We start from the raw sequence: 18,001 nt of genomic DNA on the forward strand, positions 1-18,001 counted from the left end.
GATATTGGGACTTTTAATCAAGTAACAGTCCAAAAGAATTTAGTTTGAGCTGTCTTCACTCCCTTTTTAAGTTGTAAAGATTTACTTTGGCTCAGGACGATTACAATTTATCAAAACCAGGCTGTTATATTCACAGCCATTATTTCAGTCAGTTATTATACAATTTAATTCACTGATAATTGTAATAACTGCAATCTGGGAACACCATGGGATCACAACAACAAAGCCTGATTTGTCTAGCCAACCCAAAATTTCAGTTGTGATGTCACAACTATACTATATACTATATATATGTCTGTAGGTAGAAAGTGGCAGAAAGTGCTGCTACAGTGCCATTGAGACACCACGTCTGGTTCAGATCGAAGTTGAATCGAGAAGAGTATTTACAGCTTATAGTTTGGTAGTAATAAGGTTTTCCCTCGTTTTCTCTTAAACAACTATTATTTATTGCAGGCCCCTTAAGTGTCAGGCATCAAGCGTGACAGTCACTCTTTCCGGTCTTTGGTAACGCACTCCCGCCACACATTGTATTTCTCATGTGGAAAAAACTATTTTAATATGCCGGAAGGAATCAAGTACATGTCCCCTGGAGTTCATTCGAGCTGCCACTTACCAGCCAATCAGAAAAATAAGGGGCTACACAATAGCCATCGGAAAATGAATTCAATTAATTCAAAAATGATTCAAGGGATTCTGCTACAACCATCTTGAAGCTCCGAGCATCACTTTGAGCACAGAGTAAGTCCTCTCCTTTTTTAATGTTACATTACAACAAATTCACAACTTAACTGCTGATAAAGAATGTTGCCCAGATAATTAGCAGCATTGCTAATTATCGCAGAGAATGTCACTCTTGCCGGTCTTCAAAACTTGAGAGCTGTGTTATCGTCATTAATGATTTGTTTAAAAAAATAATTAATTAGCTTTTTCTCTTTCTTTCCAAGAATTAGATGAGAAGATCGATACCACTCTCAAATGTGTACGGTAAATATGAAGTTACCGCCAGCAGCCAGTTAGCCTAGCTTAGCACAAACTGGAAACAGTTGGCCTGGCTTTATTAAAAGGTAACAGAATCTAACTTTCCACATTTAAAGCTCAATAACTAAGGTAATGAACCCACACTCAACATACATTTTCATTAGCCATGTAAACAGTTAAGTATGAATATTACCTTTTTTGGAATAAAGAAAAAAACAGAATATTTTCTGCATGTAATGGTAGTTTATGTGGTTTTACAGGGGTGTTGTAATATTTCTTTTTTCAGGCAACCAGGGCAAACTCCAGCAAGTTACTATGTTAAGTTAAGCTAGGTGGCAGTTGTTTTATACAGACAAACGAGTGATATATAAAGCTTCTATTACAACTACTCTGATTATCTGACTGCTACTTCAGTTTAGTGATAATGTACAATGGCGTTATTACCAATAGGATTGATGGGTTAAAGAAATTATACTAAAAGTACCGGTTCTGGATCCCTTTCCACTGAATTTTCTTTAGTTTGTTTGCCTTAAATGTCTTGTCTATGCTCATTCATATGCAAAACGTATCCATATTATGCATTCAAATGGGAAACTGATAAATATTTGTCCCTTAATCATTCATTAGAAATGTATGCATGGTGTTTAATTAGTAAAGTGAGTAAAATTGTCAGGCAGCAGAATGAGTGACTTGCCGCTGTGATCCTACACAGGAATAAGAAGATATTTCCTCACCATGTCAGGACCACAGCTGGTGCCCTCTGCAGCAGGCATGAACTTGGTCTCGCACCGATGCCCCGATCGATGACACCACAGCGACTTGCAGATGTCCTGTCAAACAAGTCAAACACATACACACATACACAGAGGATGAGATGCCTATCAGATATGGTGTTTTTTACGATCACTGACAGCCTTTTGGCATTGTGTCCCTCCCCTCTCTCCTCTTCTTTGACCCGAGAGCACCTGCTTCCTGCCAGGACCACCATCACGCTGGTAAGCCTCTCCACAAAGCCCTGGTGTCAAATCTAATCACTGTACTTCTTTAATGAAACGGGCTATAATTGTATGTGTCATCTGACCCAACAATACAGAGACAGAGCAAGCGAGTGAGCACAGAGGGAGAGCCCGGGTCGAAAGGCGGCAGAGTCTGGCAACCCGCCCAACTACAACTGGCAACGAGAGAGAAACCAGAAAGGAGGGAGGGTAATAGCAAGAGAGACGGCTCCGGTGTGTGTGTGGGTTTGAGTCTTTGTCCCCATTCTCCGATGCTGAGCAGGTGGTTGACAGCCATACTGGCATGCTGAAAATCATTCTATATGAGCCCATCAGTGACAAAAACCAAGAAGAAAAGTGTAAAAGGCAGCCCTAAATCCACTCTTAATCAGCATGTAGGTTCATTTACCACCCACCGACTTGCACACAGGTCTAAGAAATGCAGATGCAGTATTTGATCTTCTGTTAGGAAAACATAGCAGGGATTTAGAGAAGTTGTGAATAGCCAAGGCGATGTCATGTGTGCTAATCCGTCATATATACAATTTGGCAAAGTCGATTTCCCAGCAATTACGGGCCCCAGAGAGAGTCCCCGTAGCATTTTAAACAGCATTTACATGTGAATAAAGATCACTGAATACACCCAACATAAAGGCTTATACCACAAAGCTTCGGGGGGAGCATAGGGGAAGGCTGAGGATTCCCATTCAATGTAAGGAATGCATTTCAATAGTGGATCAAATACAGGGGATTTGAGGTTGTTGTGCAAAGATCATGCTAATTAATATAGTGCTAATTTAGCACTGCATCATTAGCGCTGTAAAGCAGACAACTGCCACTCCCGTATGATCTGGGTGCTCCATCTCATCCAGCAAGTCTTGGTTTAGGCAAAAGGACATGTGAATAATGTATTGTTTAGGAAAGTTGGGATCCATGTAAAACTGGGATTCAGTTCTTTGTAACTGCACAACACTGGGTTAGTTTACTGATCTATTGCAGGGATGATCCTTCCTCCTTTTCTTACTATTCTTACTTTAGTGTGTAATGTCATTGTTTTGTATAAAATGCTGCCATTTTGTCAGAACTTTCTCAAAACAGAGACTAAGAGCGTGATCACACTGTCCTTTTGGCCGCGGCCAAAACTGGTTTTTCAGCTAAAGTCTAGTACCTTTAAGTAGTGTGAGCGCACCCGCTCCGTGCTCAACTGGGGCCAGCCAGAGGTGGGCTTTAGCGGAGCCGTTTGCACATGTACGAGCACGAGCGTGCGCACGTGTACGAGCACGAGCCCTACGGCAGTAGCGTTATGTCCGCCTGTTCGGACATGTAAATAGAAGGACGGACCATGCGCGGACATTTAACAACAACAACAATGGTGGTGAAAGGTTCACGTTGTGTTTACTGCAGATTTGGTTGGATGAAAATATTCAAAAACAGTCGACAAGACGCACAAAAACTCAGAGGTCTATGGAAAGATTTGTAAACAAAGCCACACACACGCGATCAATGCGTGTGAGGTGTTACGGCGTGATGACGTATGGACAGCAAGAAGCATTGGCCGAGTGCCAGGGAGTGTGAGTACAAACGGGGCTGGGGCGCGGGGGGGAGAGGGAGGGGGGACAAGTACCCTAAAGTCCGGGTCTCGGTCCGGGAGGACAGTGTGAGTCCGCCCTTAGAGCGTGATCACACTATCCTTTTGGCAGTGTGAGCGCGCCCTTAGAATAGATGCTGTTTGAGACCATCCTGGTTAAACCTGTAATGATGTGGTTTTTTTTGGGCACTGACCCCTGTCTACACTATAGGCACGACTATGAATGAATTATGACACACTGCATCACTTGAGCGTGCTGCTGATGTGATGTCTGGGGTCTAGGCAAGGGGTTAGGGGCAGCAGAAACATCCAACATATCATCACCTTTTAATTTGATTTGTTTAACTGATTGTTAGCAAACAGTTGCCACTTAATACAGCAGATATGGAACAACACTAACTTTGCAGTTTGTGACAGATGATTGAGTATTTATGCACACCTGATGTATGCAAGTCCAGTATTTACTCTCCTTTTATCATAGGACATATTATCACACATATGAACATATTATATTATGTTTTTTTCCAACCAACTCTTGAATAAAATGTCTTGCTCTTTAGCTGTTAAATGCTCCACTATTACTATCCACTTCACCTTCTAATCACAAACTTTAGCTGAAAACAACACTGATGAGAGCAGCGAGAGTGAATCAAAATGAAAATGTCAGCAGTAAAATTAAACAATGAGCATAAAGATTCTACAAATCTCTGTGGAGCTTAAGGGAACTACAGAGTCAGATGACGATTATCTTTGCGTTCATCAAGAGAGAACTTGTTAGTCATGTGATTCACTGTGTTTGTTGATGGCATATCTCACCTTGACAAAATCAAGGCTGCACAGTTTGGCTTTGGAGCCGAACTGCCACTTGCATTGTGTGTCTGCGTTGTACAGCTGTCCGGGAAGCTGCTCAGGGTACTTGTACTGACCGATCTGCTTGGGCTCGTCCACCAGACAGGATGCCTGGGCTGTTCTGGTGAACACAGCAAATCACCTGTGTCAGTCGGGAAGAGAGTAACGAAAACCAACGGGCAAATATGACAGTGTTTGTGCACTCAGACAAACGTGTTAAGGCTTACCCAAGAAAGCGGCTGAGGTACTGTCGACTGCAGGTGGACCAGAAGAAGACCCCGTTGTTTCCAGCCAGAGTGGGAGACATAATGTTGCCTTCTGTCTTGCGACAAGGGTTCCCCTCACCATCATGGATCATTCCAAAACTGGGGGAAAAAATCATAAGAAGCTTTAAAATGGACATATTCAGGTTCATCCTTATATTTTGGGTTTCTACTAGACATGATTTAATGTTCAAAAAAATATTATTTTTCTAAATACTGTCTGTCTGAATATACCAGTATTCACACTTAAACACACTGTTTTAGCATATGTCTCTTCAAGCCCCTGAACGCCCACACAGGTGTTTTCAGTTATTCTGGCTGATGAGACCGCTCCTTGGGTTGAAGGTGGGTGGGGCTTTAATGAGAATTTGATGGGAATTTATGAGGTCATAAATGTCTGTCTACCAAAAAGAATGATAACGGTGTACTTTTTCCCACCTAAACAGGTGAAACAAAGCTAACAGGAGGCTCAGGGAGATGTCAATCAATCACAGAAGACACATCTACACAGTCCAGAGAAGAGGTCTGATCAACTAGTTAACTGAAAACACCTGTATGGGTGTTCAGGGGCTTTAAAGACCCTCTCCCGAAAAAGCTCTGATTGGTCAGTGTTTCCACGTCATAAAGTTCTCCATGATAACATCCAGGGTATATAGGGTATAGCTGCAGGCTGAGCTGGCCGAGCTGCAGTTGATGGCTGCTAGCTAACTGCCCCATCTACCTTGTTTGGCTCTCTGATGCTCCAAAAGCATGATTGGACCGATGATCCAAATTGTGATCAAGCGGTACATTTACTTGCATTTCTTGGGATTTAAACGGTCCATCGTGTCTGACGTGGTGTCTCAATGGCACTGTAGCAGCACTTTCTGCCACTTTCTACCTACAGACATATATATAGTATATAGTATAGTTGTGACATCACAACTGTACAGAAGTCCTAACGGCTCATTTAAAGAAACAGTTTCTGAATACAGGCTGTGTGCATTTCTCTGTGGAATGGAGTGTTATTATACTTTCACAGTATTTATATAGCACCTCCACCTGCTTTATAATTAAAAAAAAACATGGAAATCTCACATTCTAAAATATGGGACCTTTAAATTTTACACATAAGGCACAAAGACATGTAGTGTGAGTTCCTCATAAGTAAAAGTGGGGGCTTTAGGGCGCACTCACACTGTCCTTCCGCACCGGGCCAAAACAGGTTTTTCGGGTAGCGCCTAGTGCGTTTGACCAGTGTGAGTTCAACCGCTCCGCACCTAGCTGCGGCCAGTTGGCCGTCGACAGCCCGTTTGAGAGAGGTGGGCTTTTGTAGAGCGCGTTTGCACATGTACGAGCACGAGTGTGCGCACGTGTACGAGCACGAGCACGACGCCTACGGCGGCTCTCACATCATTTTATGTGCGTCTGTTCGGACATAGAAAAAAAAAGAGACGGACCATGCGCGGACATTTAACAACCACAACAATGGTGGCGAAAGGTTCACGTTGGTGTGATGCGGAGGTGGAGTGTTTACTGCAGATTTGGGCGGATGACAATATTTAAAAGCAGTCGGACAAGACGCACAAAAACTCTGAGGTCTATGGAAAGAGATGAAGCGACGCATCGTGATGACGTCAATCAATGCGTGTGATGTGTTACGGCATGATAACGTATGGACAGGCAAGAAGCATTTGCGCGAGGCCCAGGCAGGTTGAGTACGGAGGGGGGGACAAGTACCCTAAAGCCCGGGGCGCGGTGCGGAAGGACAGTGTGAGTGCGCCCTTAAAGAGAAAGAAAATGACAGTTGTTCTTGTTGACACTATATGATGTAAAATAAAATAATAATAAAATTAAAATATAGACTGTTGCATGGAGTTATCAGAAGATCACACATGCTTGCTGATGCACGTAGCTAAGATATTCTGCCTTACTTTATTATTCATCATTGCAACATGTGTTTAGCAACTACTTCTGCGTTAATTTGTCAGTGATTAACAAGCCTTGAGCCCACATGTTTCTGGACATTCCTTCCTATAGAGCTGGCTTAATTCATTAGGATATCACAGCCTATACATATTCTGACATATTATCACCTGTGTGAAGTAAAAAACAACACGTTGTCTCTAGTAAGTGTTGAGAGCATGCCAGACCGACAGAAGACTTTTACCGTAACATGAAATCTCAAAAAGAAAAAAAATCAAAAATCAAGCCTATCTCAATGGAGACGTATAAATATAAACAGAGCGGTGTGGCCTGAGGCAGTTTCCATTATTCTCTCATGAAGTGTCATGGAGTGGATGAGGTAGTGCTCTAACGTAATGCTCTTATTTCAGAGTATATTTGTTTCTTTAAGTCAGACCCCATTTATTTCATTTAATAAAGATTCATTACATCCACTTACAGCACAGAGCCAATAAAGTGACTCTTCTATACTCTAAAATGACACTAATGTCCGACATAGTTTCATCAGTTTAAGTCTGTGTGGTATCCCGAAACATACTTGTGTCCAGACTCATGAGCGATGGTGAAGGCCAAGCCCAGTCCTGTATCCTCATTGATGGTACAACTCCTGTACTTGCTGCACATTCCACTGATGGGAGCAAAACCTGCACATAGACAGGAAAAGGGAAAGGGATAAGGTGTTATTGATATTTGTTTACTAACTATGGCCCTGTTCAGACCTGGCAATAACATGCGCCTCGGGTGATCCAATCATAAGTGGACAGCTCTGAATACATCTGTTCACACCTGACACTAGAATGTGAGATGCCATGAGATGACTAATGAAAAAGTGCTGCCTACAGTCCCTGTCTGTGTGCTGATGTACTTAGACGTTTGTGTATAATATATTTGGATTTTCAGGTGCAGTTTAAAAACCGTTGACAGCTGAGTAGGCTGGTCTTCAATGTGGCCCAGGAAACATTCCCATACACACATCATCGCCAACTCCAAATGATCCGATATTAATGCGTCCTCAGTGCATTCTGGGTGCATTCACATTTGTACGGATACTAGGTCTACACATAACTACTACTACTAACTGCATTAAAACAAGCTCTTTGACTGAGCACATTGTTTCTGTTGAAACATCTGACAGATTTGGCAGGCAATAAATGTCTGTCATATTTGCATATTGTGCATGCATCAAGGGGGATTCTGCACCAGCTGCAACCTCACAAGCCCAGGTCAACTTAACCTAAGTTTGTTCCTACACTTTGAAAGCCAGTCAGTTTAAAGGAGGACTACTGCTGATAGTGGACCTGACGGCATTAGGAAAAAGATCCTAAATGTGGGGTTACTGTCACTAGCAAAATGATGAAAATATTCAGTGTTTTTTCTAACTGTCTTCTCTGGCAGCAGTATCTCCAAATGGGCCCAAAATGTCAGAATATGTACAGCAGAAACATTAATATATGGTTGATAAATTAGCCTATGACTTAAAGAGCCAGATGTTAAACTTTAACAACACTGGTAGAATATACAGACATATAGAAGTTATATAAAGTTAATAAATAATTCTAATTATGAGTCACCTTTCACCTTTTTTACCCCATGCATTAAATGAGATAAAGTGCTTCCCTGAGATTACTAACAATTAGTGGTGTGAAAGCAATATGATTATGGTATTAGTCAAGCTTAGTTGGCTACGTTGATGTTGTTCCAGCTGCCTTTTGTTCATACAAGCGTTAAGATGTCTGGTAAACTGAACATGAGCTCATCCTTAAATGCAACGCTGGTCAATTCAGACATGGTGAAGCATGATTCTTGATCAATATTTGTCACGTTGATTTTTCATCTTGCTTAGCCAGACCCAGGGGTTTCACACGTGTTGTTTTTCAAAAAGATTAGTCGGACTACCATGGCAGGATATATTTTGATGAGGTGTTTTTCCCCTAAAGTGACAGTAACTGTTGCTGCATCTACAGTACACTATCACTATACCACGAAAAATTCACAGGCCTAGGTTTATGACAGTGTTTAAATACTCCAATAAAATGTAACTTTTGGTCACAGTTTGCACCTGTCAAACTTCCTTTGCTCCTTGTTGTAATATCGACAGCCATAGTGTCACCTCTACACCTGTCTACATGCCCAAAATTACAATATTCACGTGTTGCAAGAGATTCTAAGTTGTCACCACTGAAGCTCCCACATCTCACAGAACTTTGTTGTTATACTCCATACTATCAGCTCCTAATTCCCACTTGGATAAAACAAAATAGGATGTTTGTTAAGGTTAGCTGTCTTACCCAGAGTGTCACAAGGCTCATTCTTCCAGGAACAGATGTCCAGTCCGGTGAGGAGTACAGCGTGGTCATGCCGTTTACCACCTTTCCCCACCAGACCTGACTGCCACTGACAGAAGCTATTGAGGGAGTGGTCAGCATGGTGATTGATAGTCAAGCCCAGCTAGAAATGAAAGGAGAAAAATAGATATACAGAGGAAGAGGGGATTCATCAATCACCATTGCCCAGTGCAAAACAACACATTTTTGCAGAATTGTAGTCTGATCCACTCACCGGATCCTGTTCAAGTAGTAACAAGCTAACCACCACAATGTTGATGTCCGTCCCAATGGTGCCATCTTTGAAAAGACTGGAAACCTGCCAAAGAGGAGTAGACCGTTTCAGTAGTAATATTCCACATGTGTGAAATCTAATATTAAGGGTTTTCTAATTGTCCTATGCGCTCCCCTGTTGAGAGAAATACAATGTAACATTCAGCCTTAATGCACTATTAATATATGGGTTAGCTTACAGGTAGAAGTGCAAAAGAGACTCCACTTTTTGGATCATGAAAAGGTACTGCACTAAAAAAATATGGAGGGTTAAGGTCAAACTCTTTATGAACCTTCCAAGAATTTTGATAACATAAGACATCAGTAGGCTTCTTGTCAGTAGCCTTGTTATCTTGTCTACTTGAGACAATGAAAAAGTGAATAAGACAAGTTTGATAAGTTTGCTGATCAACTTTGGTGTTTCTTCATTCTTCCACCTTCAATTGAGTTTTTACAAATTGTGATTTGAACTTAAATTTTTAAACTGAAAAAATGATGCAACTTCTTGTTAATCAGATTCTTAAATCTACATTTAGCTAGCTAGTTAGCTTATCTAACTTTCTTACCAGCGGCCACAAAAGTAGCGATTACAATATAATAATGGCTAAAATGTAGCGTAACAGTCACACCAAGTAGAAATTGGGTTACATATTCAGCTAAGTTATATGTGTTATACAATCATATCTATGTCAGGTTTGCCAAAATTCGCTGACATTAGCCACTACTGTTCGAACCAGACCAGTTAAAGCAATAGCAGCAAAACCCCTCACTGTATTAAGAGTGCATTTTAATGCTTATGAAATCAATTTTTCTTTTGATGAATGTGGTATTTCTTCGCATCCCTTTAATGTAAATGACTGCGAATGATGTATTTAAGATGATCTAAAAGAATTCAGAATGTGAAGAAATAGCAGTAAATATATTAGCAGATTAGCTTGCTAGCATTAGCGCTAGCTCAGCTACCCTCAGCCACATGGCCCTTGCATTGCAGGTCGTACTGATCTGTTGAATCTCCCATGTTAGATATATGAACAAGGCCCATCAGAAACAGCAATACAGCAGATTTCCCATGTGTATTGGAGCCATCACTGTCTCATTTGCCACCTCCTCCATTCCTTCCCCTCCCTTCTCCCACCCTCACCATATTCATGACGGTGAGGACGTAGGTGGTGACGTTGTCCCTGCCGTGTTTCTCCAGCATCTTCCTGTCTGCCACCACCAAGGTCTCCACATTCAGACCCCCAACCCTGTTGGAGTTAATGGGCGATCTCTTTGCCCTTCCTGGCCCTTCTGTCTCAGGTATTGCAAACTCGTCAGGCATGATGAAGTTGTCCTCAGTGGGAGGCTTGGGAGCGTCTAGGAGGGCAAAAAAGGAAGGACGGAAGGGAGGAGAATCAGAGAAGAGAGAGAGGGAGAAGTTGGCAGTGAGGGTCAAACGAATGGCTCGTGCCGGTGGATAAGGGTGTTGAAAGGACAGGAAATTCACTCCCCACGCTGCTTCCTACCATTCACCACTACAAGGGAAGATAAAACTGTAAACTAGCCTGTGGGCTGAGTAGCCTCAGGCTGATGTAGTCCTATTACAATGGACACAATGCACTCAAAAACATTTAACACGGAAATGAATCTTTATAATGACTGTGGACATATGTAGAGACTGCATTGATTTAGGGTTTACGGCTTTATAACTTATTAAATCAACACTTTCATGTTATTAGGTGGTGATAATATGCTGTGACAATGCTTTATGTTACAGAATACTGTATTTTCTAAGTGTTTGAATGCATGCTGACACTACATTACAAAAAGTAACTGCAACCTATCCACCAGGCTGAGTCTGTCCGATACGATTGTTATCTTCATATCACATTCTTCTTCAGTCATTTTTTCTGTGACTTTTTGAACTTTTTGTTGTATATTCAGTTTTAATGAAGGGTGCACATAATAAACTGACAAGTTATATGATAGTTGACACTTCCTCAACAGACAACCCCTAATTCAAATAAAGTTGGGATGTTGTGTAAATTGTAAAAAAACAAAACAGAATACAATTATTTGTAAATCCTTTTCAACCTGTATTCAATTGGATACACGGCAAAGATACGGTATTTATTGTTCAAACTGATAAACTGATAAACTGTAGCGACAAACTGTGTTAAATGACAATGGTTTTGTGAAATGTACTGAGCCCAGGTGGTAATATCCTTTACAGAATGATGATGGTCTTAATGCAGTGAGACATCGAAGGTCACAAGCATTCAATGTTGGTTACGTGCAGAGATTTATTCAGAATCAGGCAGGCATCAAATTCAAAATAAGTGAATATTTTCAAAGAACATTGCAAAACACACATTAAATATCTTTGTAGTGTATTCGATTGAATATAGGTTGAAAACAATTTTCATATCAATTTTTTATGTTTTAATTTACGTTTTACACAACGTCCCAACTTCATTGGAATTGGGGTTTGTAAATACACAATTAATAGATGGTGTATAAGCAATATAAGGTTCCCTTACATACATTGCTTGCGGCGTCCGCAAAAGTGTTGCCTCTGTAGCTTTCTATGCTGGTAGTCATGGTGATGCTGCTGCTGATGATGATGGTGAAGGTATGGGTTGTCAGATATGGAAGAACCGGTGCTAGATGGGCTGCTAGATCTTCTGTGGACAATGTGTTCCGCTGAGCGTTTGTAGACTACATGCGGATGGTGACCATCAGGGGTGCTGTAGTTGTGTTGTTTCGCCAGATGTTGGGGTAGGGGGGCAATCAAATACTCCTCTTGAGACACACGGATCAAACCTGACTGGAAGACACACACACACAAAAGACATAGACCATGAGTAAAACCCACAGATTACCACAACAATCAAGCGATATTGTACATGACATCACTGGTGAAATGTATATCATGTTTCTTGAGTTATTGCTTTCAAAGAAAACAGACAATTGGCTGGCCAACAATCAACTAATGTTTCAAGCAGCAGATATATATGGCAACATTCATTTTTCTACTGATCTTTATCTATTGACATCAACAACCAATTTGACTGTACTGTGGCAGAAAATGAATTTATAAAACAATGTGAATGGATGCTGCCTTTGTTAACATGTTTTGTCCACAGAATAAGCATTAACATGTCCAGCTTGCTTCCATATTTTCACAGCAGCAGACAAGCTCAGTGTTTTGGCTCACTGAGTGGCCTTAGCTGCACTCTCGACTGAGAAACTGAGCTACTGAACCTTAAACATTCCGTCTGACCAAGGAATTCTACCTAATTCACTCCACGCCCCAACAAATGCACACAAAATAGCTATCAATCAGATGCAGACATACATCCATAAGAGCACACGCTCACTGAATTCATCACAAACATACACATACACTCATTGACCCAGTGACCTCCAACCTTTAATGTGTGTGTGTGTTTGTCTGTCTGACAGGACCCTGGTCCTGTTGAGCTGACCCCATTCCCCCCAGAGTAGCAGGTGGCAAAATAAACACAGGCAAGACAAAAGGGAAGCCATGGCGAGGCTCTTGTTGTCAAAACAGTGCCTGGATACATGGCAGGCTGCCATCATCAGCCCGGACCGTCACTCTAACCATCCACCCATCCTTCTGTCCTTCCATGCTTCCATCCATTCATCCCTCTAACTGACCAGCTGCCAGCACATCTTTCATCTGTTCATAAATCATCTTCTTCATCCATCAATCTTCCACGGTGCGATGGGACGTTTTACAGGAAGTTAACTGTCTAACTTCATTATTTTGACTACATGTAAGGTCCACATGGTCCAGTGGTTGGGAGTTTTGTTCTGCAGTGTCAATGGTTTGAACCCCAGCACATCAATACCTGCCAAAACAATCCTGAGCTAGTTACTTCATAGCTACCTGCTCCTGCAGCATAGCACTGAAAGGCTGAACCTGCAAGCAGAAGGTTGGAAAGAAAATGTCCCCCTGGGCCATGAATAAAATATATCAAATCAAAGACTTGGATTAAGAAAGAGAGGATCCTTGGCAAAAATGACTGCAGCTTCCCAAAATAGGTTGGAATTCAAAACAGAGCTTGAGGAGGTCAAAGGAGGCGTCTCCCATCAGAACACACTGCTGTCGCCTCTTATTTTCCCATCTTTTCATCTGTTTTTCTGTTTTACAACAGACCTGACCTGTAAAAACACGCACCTCATCAAATATTCCTCTTTTAATTCTTCGTTTTTGACAGCTGCTTCTGTCAAGCAATATCAGTGTAATCATCTCACAACACTGGGATTTTTTTCTCCTCTCAACTAACATTTTCACTGACCTTATTAAGAGATCATGAAAAAAATATTTTTCAACCTTAATATAGTCCCTTCCCACTGAACCTATGAACTCCCACTAACATCTGACAAATGATTCTGCCATAGACACAGGAATTCATCATCTCCAGCTCTGATTGGCAGTGATGGAAACAAGACACCTAAGATGAAATGCAATTTTTTTGCCCCTTTCCCGGCATGATGCTATGACTAGGAGAAAGCAGCGCTCAAACATTCCAAATGAGCTGGAAGTTTGTAAATGTAACACATATACACTTGCATCCATGCTGCTTTCTACTCAGAATCAGAATCAGAATCAGAATTACTTTATAGTAACCCCATTTTACAGCACAGTGGTTATGAAGATGTGAAAAGATTCTATTGCCTTATTTTGCCTTTATTTTAGTGGGTTTTCCTGTCTTTAAAACATGCATAGTCATGCTAACTCTTTTTGAAAACCACCGGATTCTAACAATAACATTTTGAAAGTCCCAACTGTCCGAAGCTACTTCATTAACTTACAACTCACATCCATTACATCTCTCTCTCTCTCTCTCTCTCTCTCTCTCTCTCTCTCTCTCTAATAAAACATAACAGTTACTTCCCTTTCAAACACAACACAACACAACATCACCACCTGAAGCTATAAGCAAAACTGCATCAATGGATCAACATCACAAACCTTTAAGACATTTTTTATACATGCTTTTTTCCGAATATTAGGCAGTTTGCAAATTGTACATGTACAACATTTCCTGTGTCAAACACAATGCTCAGGTGCCAGCCTATACGTTTAATTATGTACGATGAAAACGATAGATGAGCTGTATGGAGTTTCAGTTGCTTTTGCAATCTAACACTTGATAGACTTGGCTAGATTAAAGGGATGAACACTCTCTGCTAAACACCACTTTACTTTCCCCCCACCTTTACATGCAGACTCACACACACGGATTCACACAGTCAGATTACAGGTTGAACCAGGTCGTTTTTTTCTACATGAGAAAAACTCAAGACTCTTTCCTTTCGTTAGGTAAAGCCTATCCAAGCCGCTCAAACAAACAGCTCTCTCTGGCAACATAACGGTTTATGTCAGCGGAGACAGCATCTTTAGCTCGTCTCTGTATAAACTGTACTCTCTTTTAAGGTTTTCTACCATGATATTATAAGGCAAATGAGTAAGTGCTTACATGCTGTTAAAGACTAGTGCCGAGCGGTGAGAAGCCCCAAGCTGGTGATTACCGAGCTCTAAAGCACATCTGCACTCCAGCTCAGCAGAGGGTCACGTGAACAGTGTGTGGTGAGGGGGAAACATCATACAGGAGCAGAGAGGCCCCTCAGGCCTCAAACTTATTCAAAAGAATCACAATCTGAGTAATTACTGTTTGCTCGAGTGAATTATGTGTCTTTAAAATGAGGTAAGAACTGGGTATGGAAGAGATTTTAATTTTAGATATGGACGGGGTTATGCCCTGTCATTGCGTCGTTGAGTTTCTACTCCTTTGACTTCAGATGAGCATATTACACATTGCACAGTAGCATTTGTAGATATAACACAGGATTGGTGAACTGCGGTCAGGCCGTTTGCAATCACTCCATTAGAGATAGTGTGTCTAGATAACCCTCGTCAAGTACGACTGATTAGGATCACAATGAGTCAATAGCCTGGGGTCTTGCAGTCCTTGTTTGGGCTCGCTAATTGTCTTTGAACAACCTACTAATACCCTCTGAGCATGTCTATGGAACAAAGCAGAGGTGGGTACACACAAAGAGAGAAACTGATGGTGTTGGATGAGTCTTTTGTTATGTGGAGCCATTGGGCACGGCCCCGCTCGCTATTCCATGTAGACACTGCAGGGAACAAGAAGACTACTCCTACACCAGCCCATACAAATGGAAATGTCCTCCATTAAAGTGCTGTTAATTTGCAGCTCTAACACTTTTTGCTGACAGAAATACAGTACTGCTGTGATGAAAATGATGAAAGAGTAATTTAAATTAACTTAATAATGCTGCTATTTGTGCAAGAGAAAATTTTCCATTATCCAGCAAAAGCACCTGGAGCTGGAAAGGTGGGGGCTACAAGGATGGGAGTCTGCTATCTCTATATATATATGCCTGTCACACCCTAACACCCAGAGGAGCTGAGTGAACTGAAAATTGTAAAGGAGGTTTCGGTGCATGAGGTCGTAAGGCAAAAGTATCTAAAAAAGTGAATCTACTCATCGGAAAAAGAAAAATGGTGTTTCTGCAGTGGAGTCTTTCACACATGCACTACAGCCCTCAACTTATCTAGACGTTACCCAGAGGAGCTGTATGTGAGAATTCAAAAGTCTGAATCAGTTCACCGCACATTAATAAGGTTTAAACTGACAACTCTCTAGTACAAAGAATGTGTCATGTCCGATTGGGTGCATGTGTAATAGAGCATGTCACTGTCCGGAGAATTCACAGTGAATGAGTGGGCGTGTTGATGACATTTCTAACATGTGGTTGGCGAAAAACAAGAAGAATACAAACATCTGAGGGTGAATAAAAGGGTTAATCTACACAAAGACACCAACTAAAATATCTTGCTGGAGAGACAACAAGATTTGGCAACTTCTGTCAATAAGGGCAGACGGCAAAAGGTTTTTAATGACCAAATTACAAACCATTGTTGTGACTGGGGTGTAATCCACGTCATGTCCTGCCTCCTGCACATGTCACCTGACGCAGATAATCTCCTGCTATGTGCTATTTAAACTATGGACAATATCCAGACCTGATGTTACGGACATTTTCTAGAGGGGGGCGATGTCATCATATCCATTGATGGTAAAATTGTATATCTGAAAAGGCATGAATTCATTACCAGCTGTGACACTGGTGTTTTCATCTTTTGAGTATGTTTGTGTGTGTGAATGTCATCATGGAAAAATGTGGTCCTACAGACAACTTTATATTTCTTTCTGTCTGTCTGTGAACACATTTTTTTCACCCCAATAGCATGGCGATGGGGCAAGATATAGTCATGAAACGTTACAAGTGTGTTGTTAAGATCAAAATGAAGGACAAGTTCGAAATGGGTGTGATCCGAGTAAGGGGGACAGAAACAGGTAAGGGGCGGCCCCACTTTACAGCCCTTGCCAAATAACCGTGCAAGATTCAGTCATGAAACTTTACAGGTGTGTAGTTGATATCAAAATGAAGGCTGAGCTAAAAGATGGATGTGGTCTGAGCAAGGGCGCAAGAACTAGGGTAGTAGGGTAGTAGGTAGCTACTTAGGTTTAGTGGGTAGGGTTATTGCCCCAGCACTTACTCTAAACCTCTGGCCCCATTTGGTGTCATGCGATCCCATCCCACCAGAATAGGAACCCATGTTTACTGTTATGAATGGCTCAGCATGTGGAGTCTGACATTGCTCAGCTTTGGTATAAGAAGGTGATAATTTCAAAATTCCAGTAAAAAAAAGCAACAACTATGAAGCCCACAACACCTATTCTGTTCATGAGCTTCAAGACAGGCATAATAAAGTTGTTCAAACTGCCACAGGTGCTTCCTGTGATGAAGGCAGCAGAAGGTTAAAGAGAATATTTGGTATTTTATTCTTTGTTGGAATCAGTGACAAGCATTTGAAATGTTGTTTTCAATTTATGTAAAAGATCAGGAAAACCTTAGGAGGCTTGCGCTGCTTGCCTCCTTGTTTTTTCCACCTTTATCTAATCTCTACAACAGAGATGGCAACTGCAATATAAGCATATACTGCACTTAGAATGACCATATATGAGTATCAGACCCAGGTTGAAAAATACCAAAATTTCCCGTTAAACTGGCTGTGCTCATCTTCTAAAGTATAGTTCTGACAGCATGAAAGCGGTGAAAAGTCTTTTTCAGAAGGTTAGACACAGGAGTCTCATCAGAGCGCCACATGATCTAAAAACTGTTTTCTCCACATTCTTCATCTTCCTACTGTGGCTAATATCCATGGTTTCTTCTTACCGCTACGTTCCCCTTAGTCTACTGGAGGCAATGTAATTTCCAAATAGAGACATGATGAGTGTGACCACAATGCAGATTAAGTTCTAAACAGCAGATGGAACATACTGATAGATGATCTTATCCTTCACATCCAATCCATGCTTTCACACAGAACTCACACAGTAGCTATTTATCACACAATGGGAAATATTTAATGTTCCGTAGCCTGTTTATTGGCGTCTTGTACCAACGACTACCAATCCTTGATGATGACTGACATATCACTGCACACTGTTTTTTTTACAATCTTCACACATCATCCAACCTTGTCCTGAAAGACAATAGTGTATATCCACCTTTACAGTGGACAAACTTTCATTTGCTCTCTGACGCCTAACCTGACTCATCAGAACCATCTCATTGGAAGGCCTCATTGGAAACTGTTTGAAAAAGGCCAGGAGCATTCGAAACATATCTGGTAGGTGATTGGATAAAGCACCTGTCAATCAAACTCTAGTCAAGGTCAAA

At 41.4% G+C, this 18,001-nt stretch overlaps 1 protein-coding gene across 1 annotated transcript in view; it reads right to left on the reverse strand.

The window, feature by feature from the left end:
* adamts18 (ADAM metallopeptidase with thrombospondin type 1 motif, 18) overlaps positions 1–18,001 on the reverse strand; it is a 67,406-nt gene that overhangs the window by 37,808 nt on the left and 11,597 nt on the right. The window contains exons 3-10 of the mRNA XM_083918866.1: positions 11,738–12,020; positions 10,356–10,570; positions 9,177–9,260; positions 8,906–9,065; positions 7,156–7,261; positions 4,638–4,775; positions 4,378–4,531; positions 1,713–1,808 (exon numbers count right to left, since the gene is read on the reverse strand). Of these exons, the coding sequence (XP_083774992.1) occupies positions 1,713–1,808; positions 4,378–4,531; positions 4,638–4,775; positions 7,156–7,261; positions 8,906–9,065; positions 9,177–9,260; positions 10,356–10,570; positions 11,738–12,020 (1,236 nt within the window). The remainder of the gene's footprint in view (positions 1–1,712; positions 1,809–4,377; positions 4,532–4,637; positions 4,776–7,155; positions 7,262–8,905; positions 9,066–9,176; positions 9,261–10,355; positions 10,571–11,737; positions 12,021–18,001) is intronic.

The sequence above is a fragment of the Echiichthys vipera genome (assembly GCF_963691815.1).
Source record: "Echiichthys vipera genome assembly, chromosome: 1".
NCBI lineage: Eukaryota > Metazoa > Chordata > Actinopteri > Perciformes > Trachinidae > Echiichthys > Echiichthys vipera.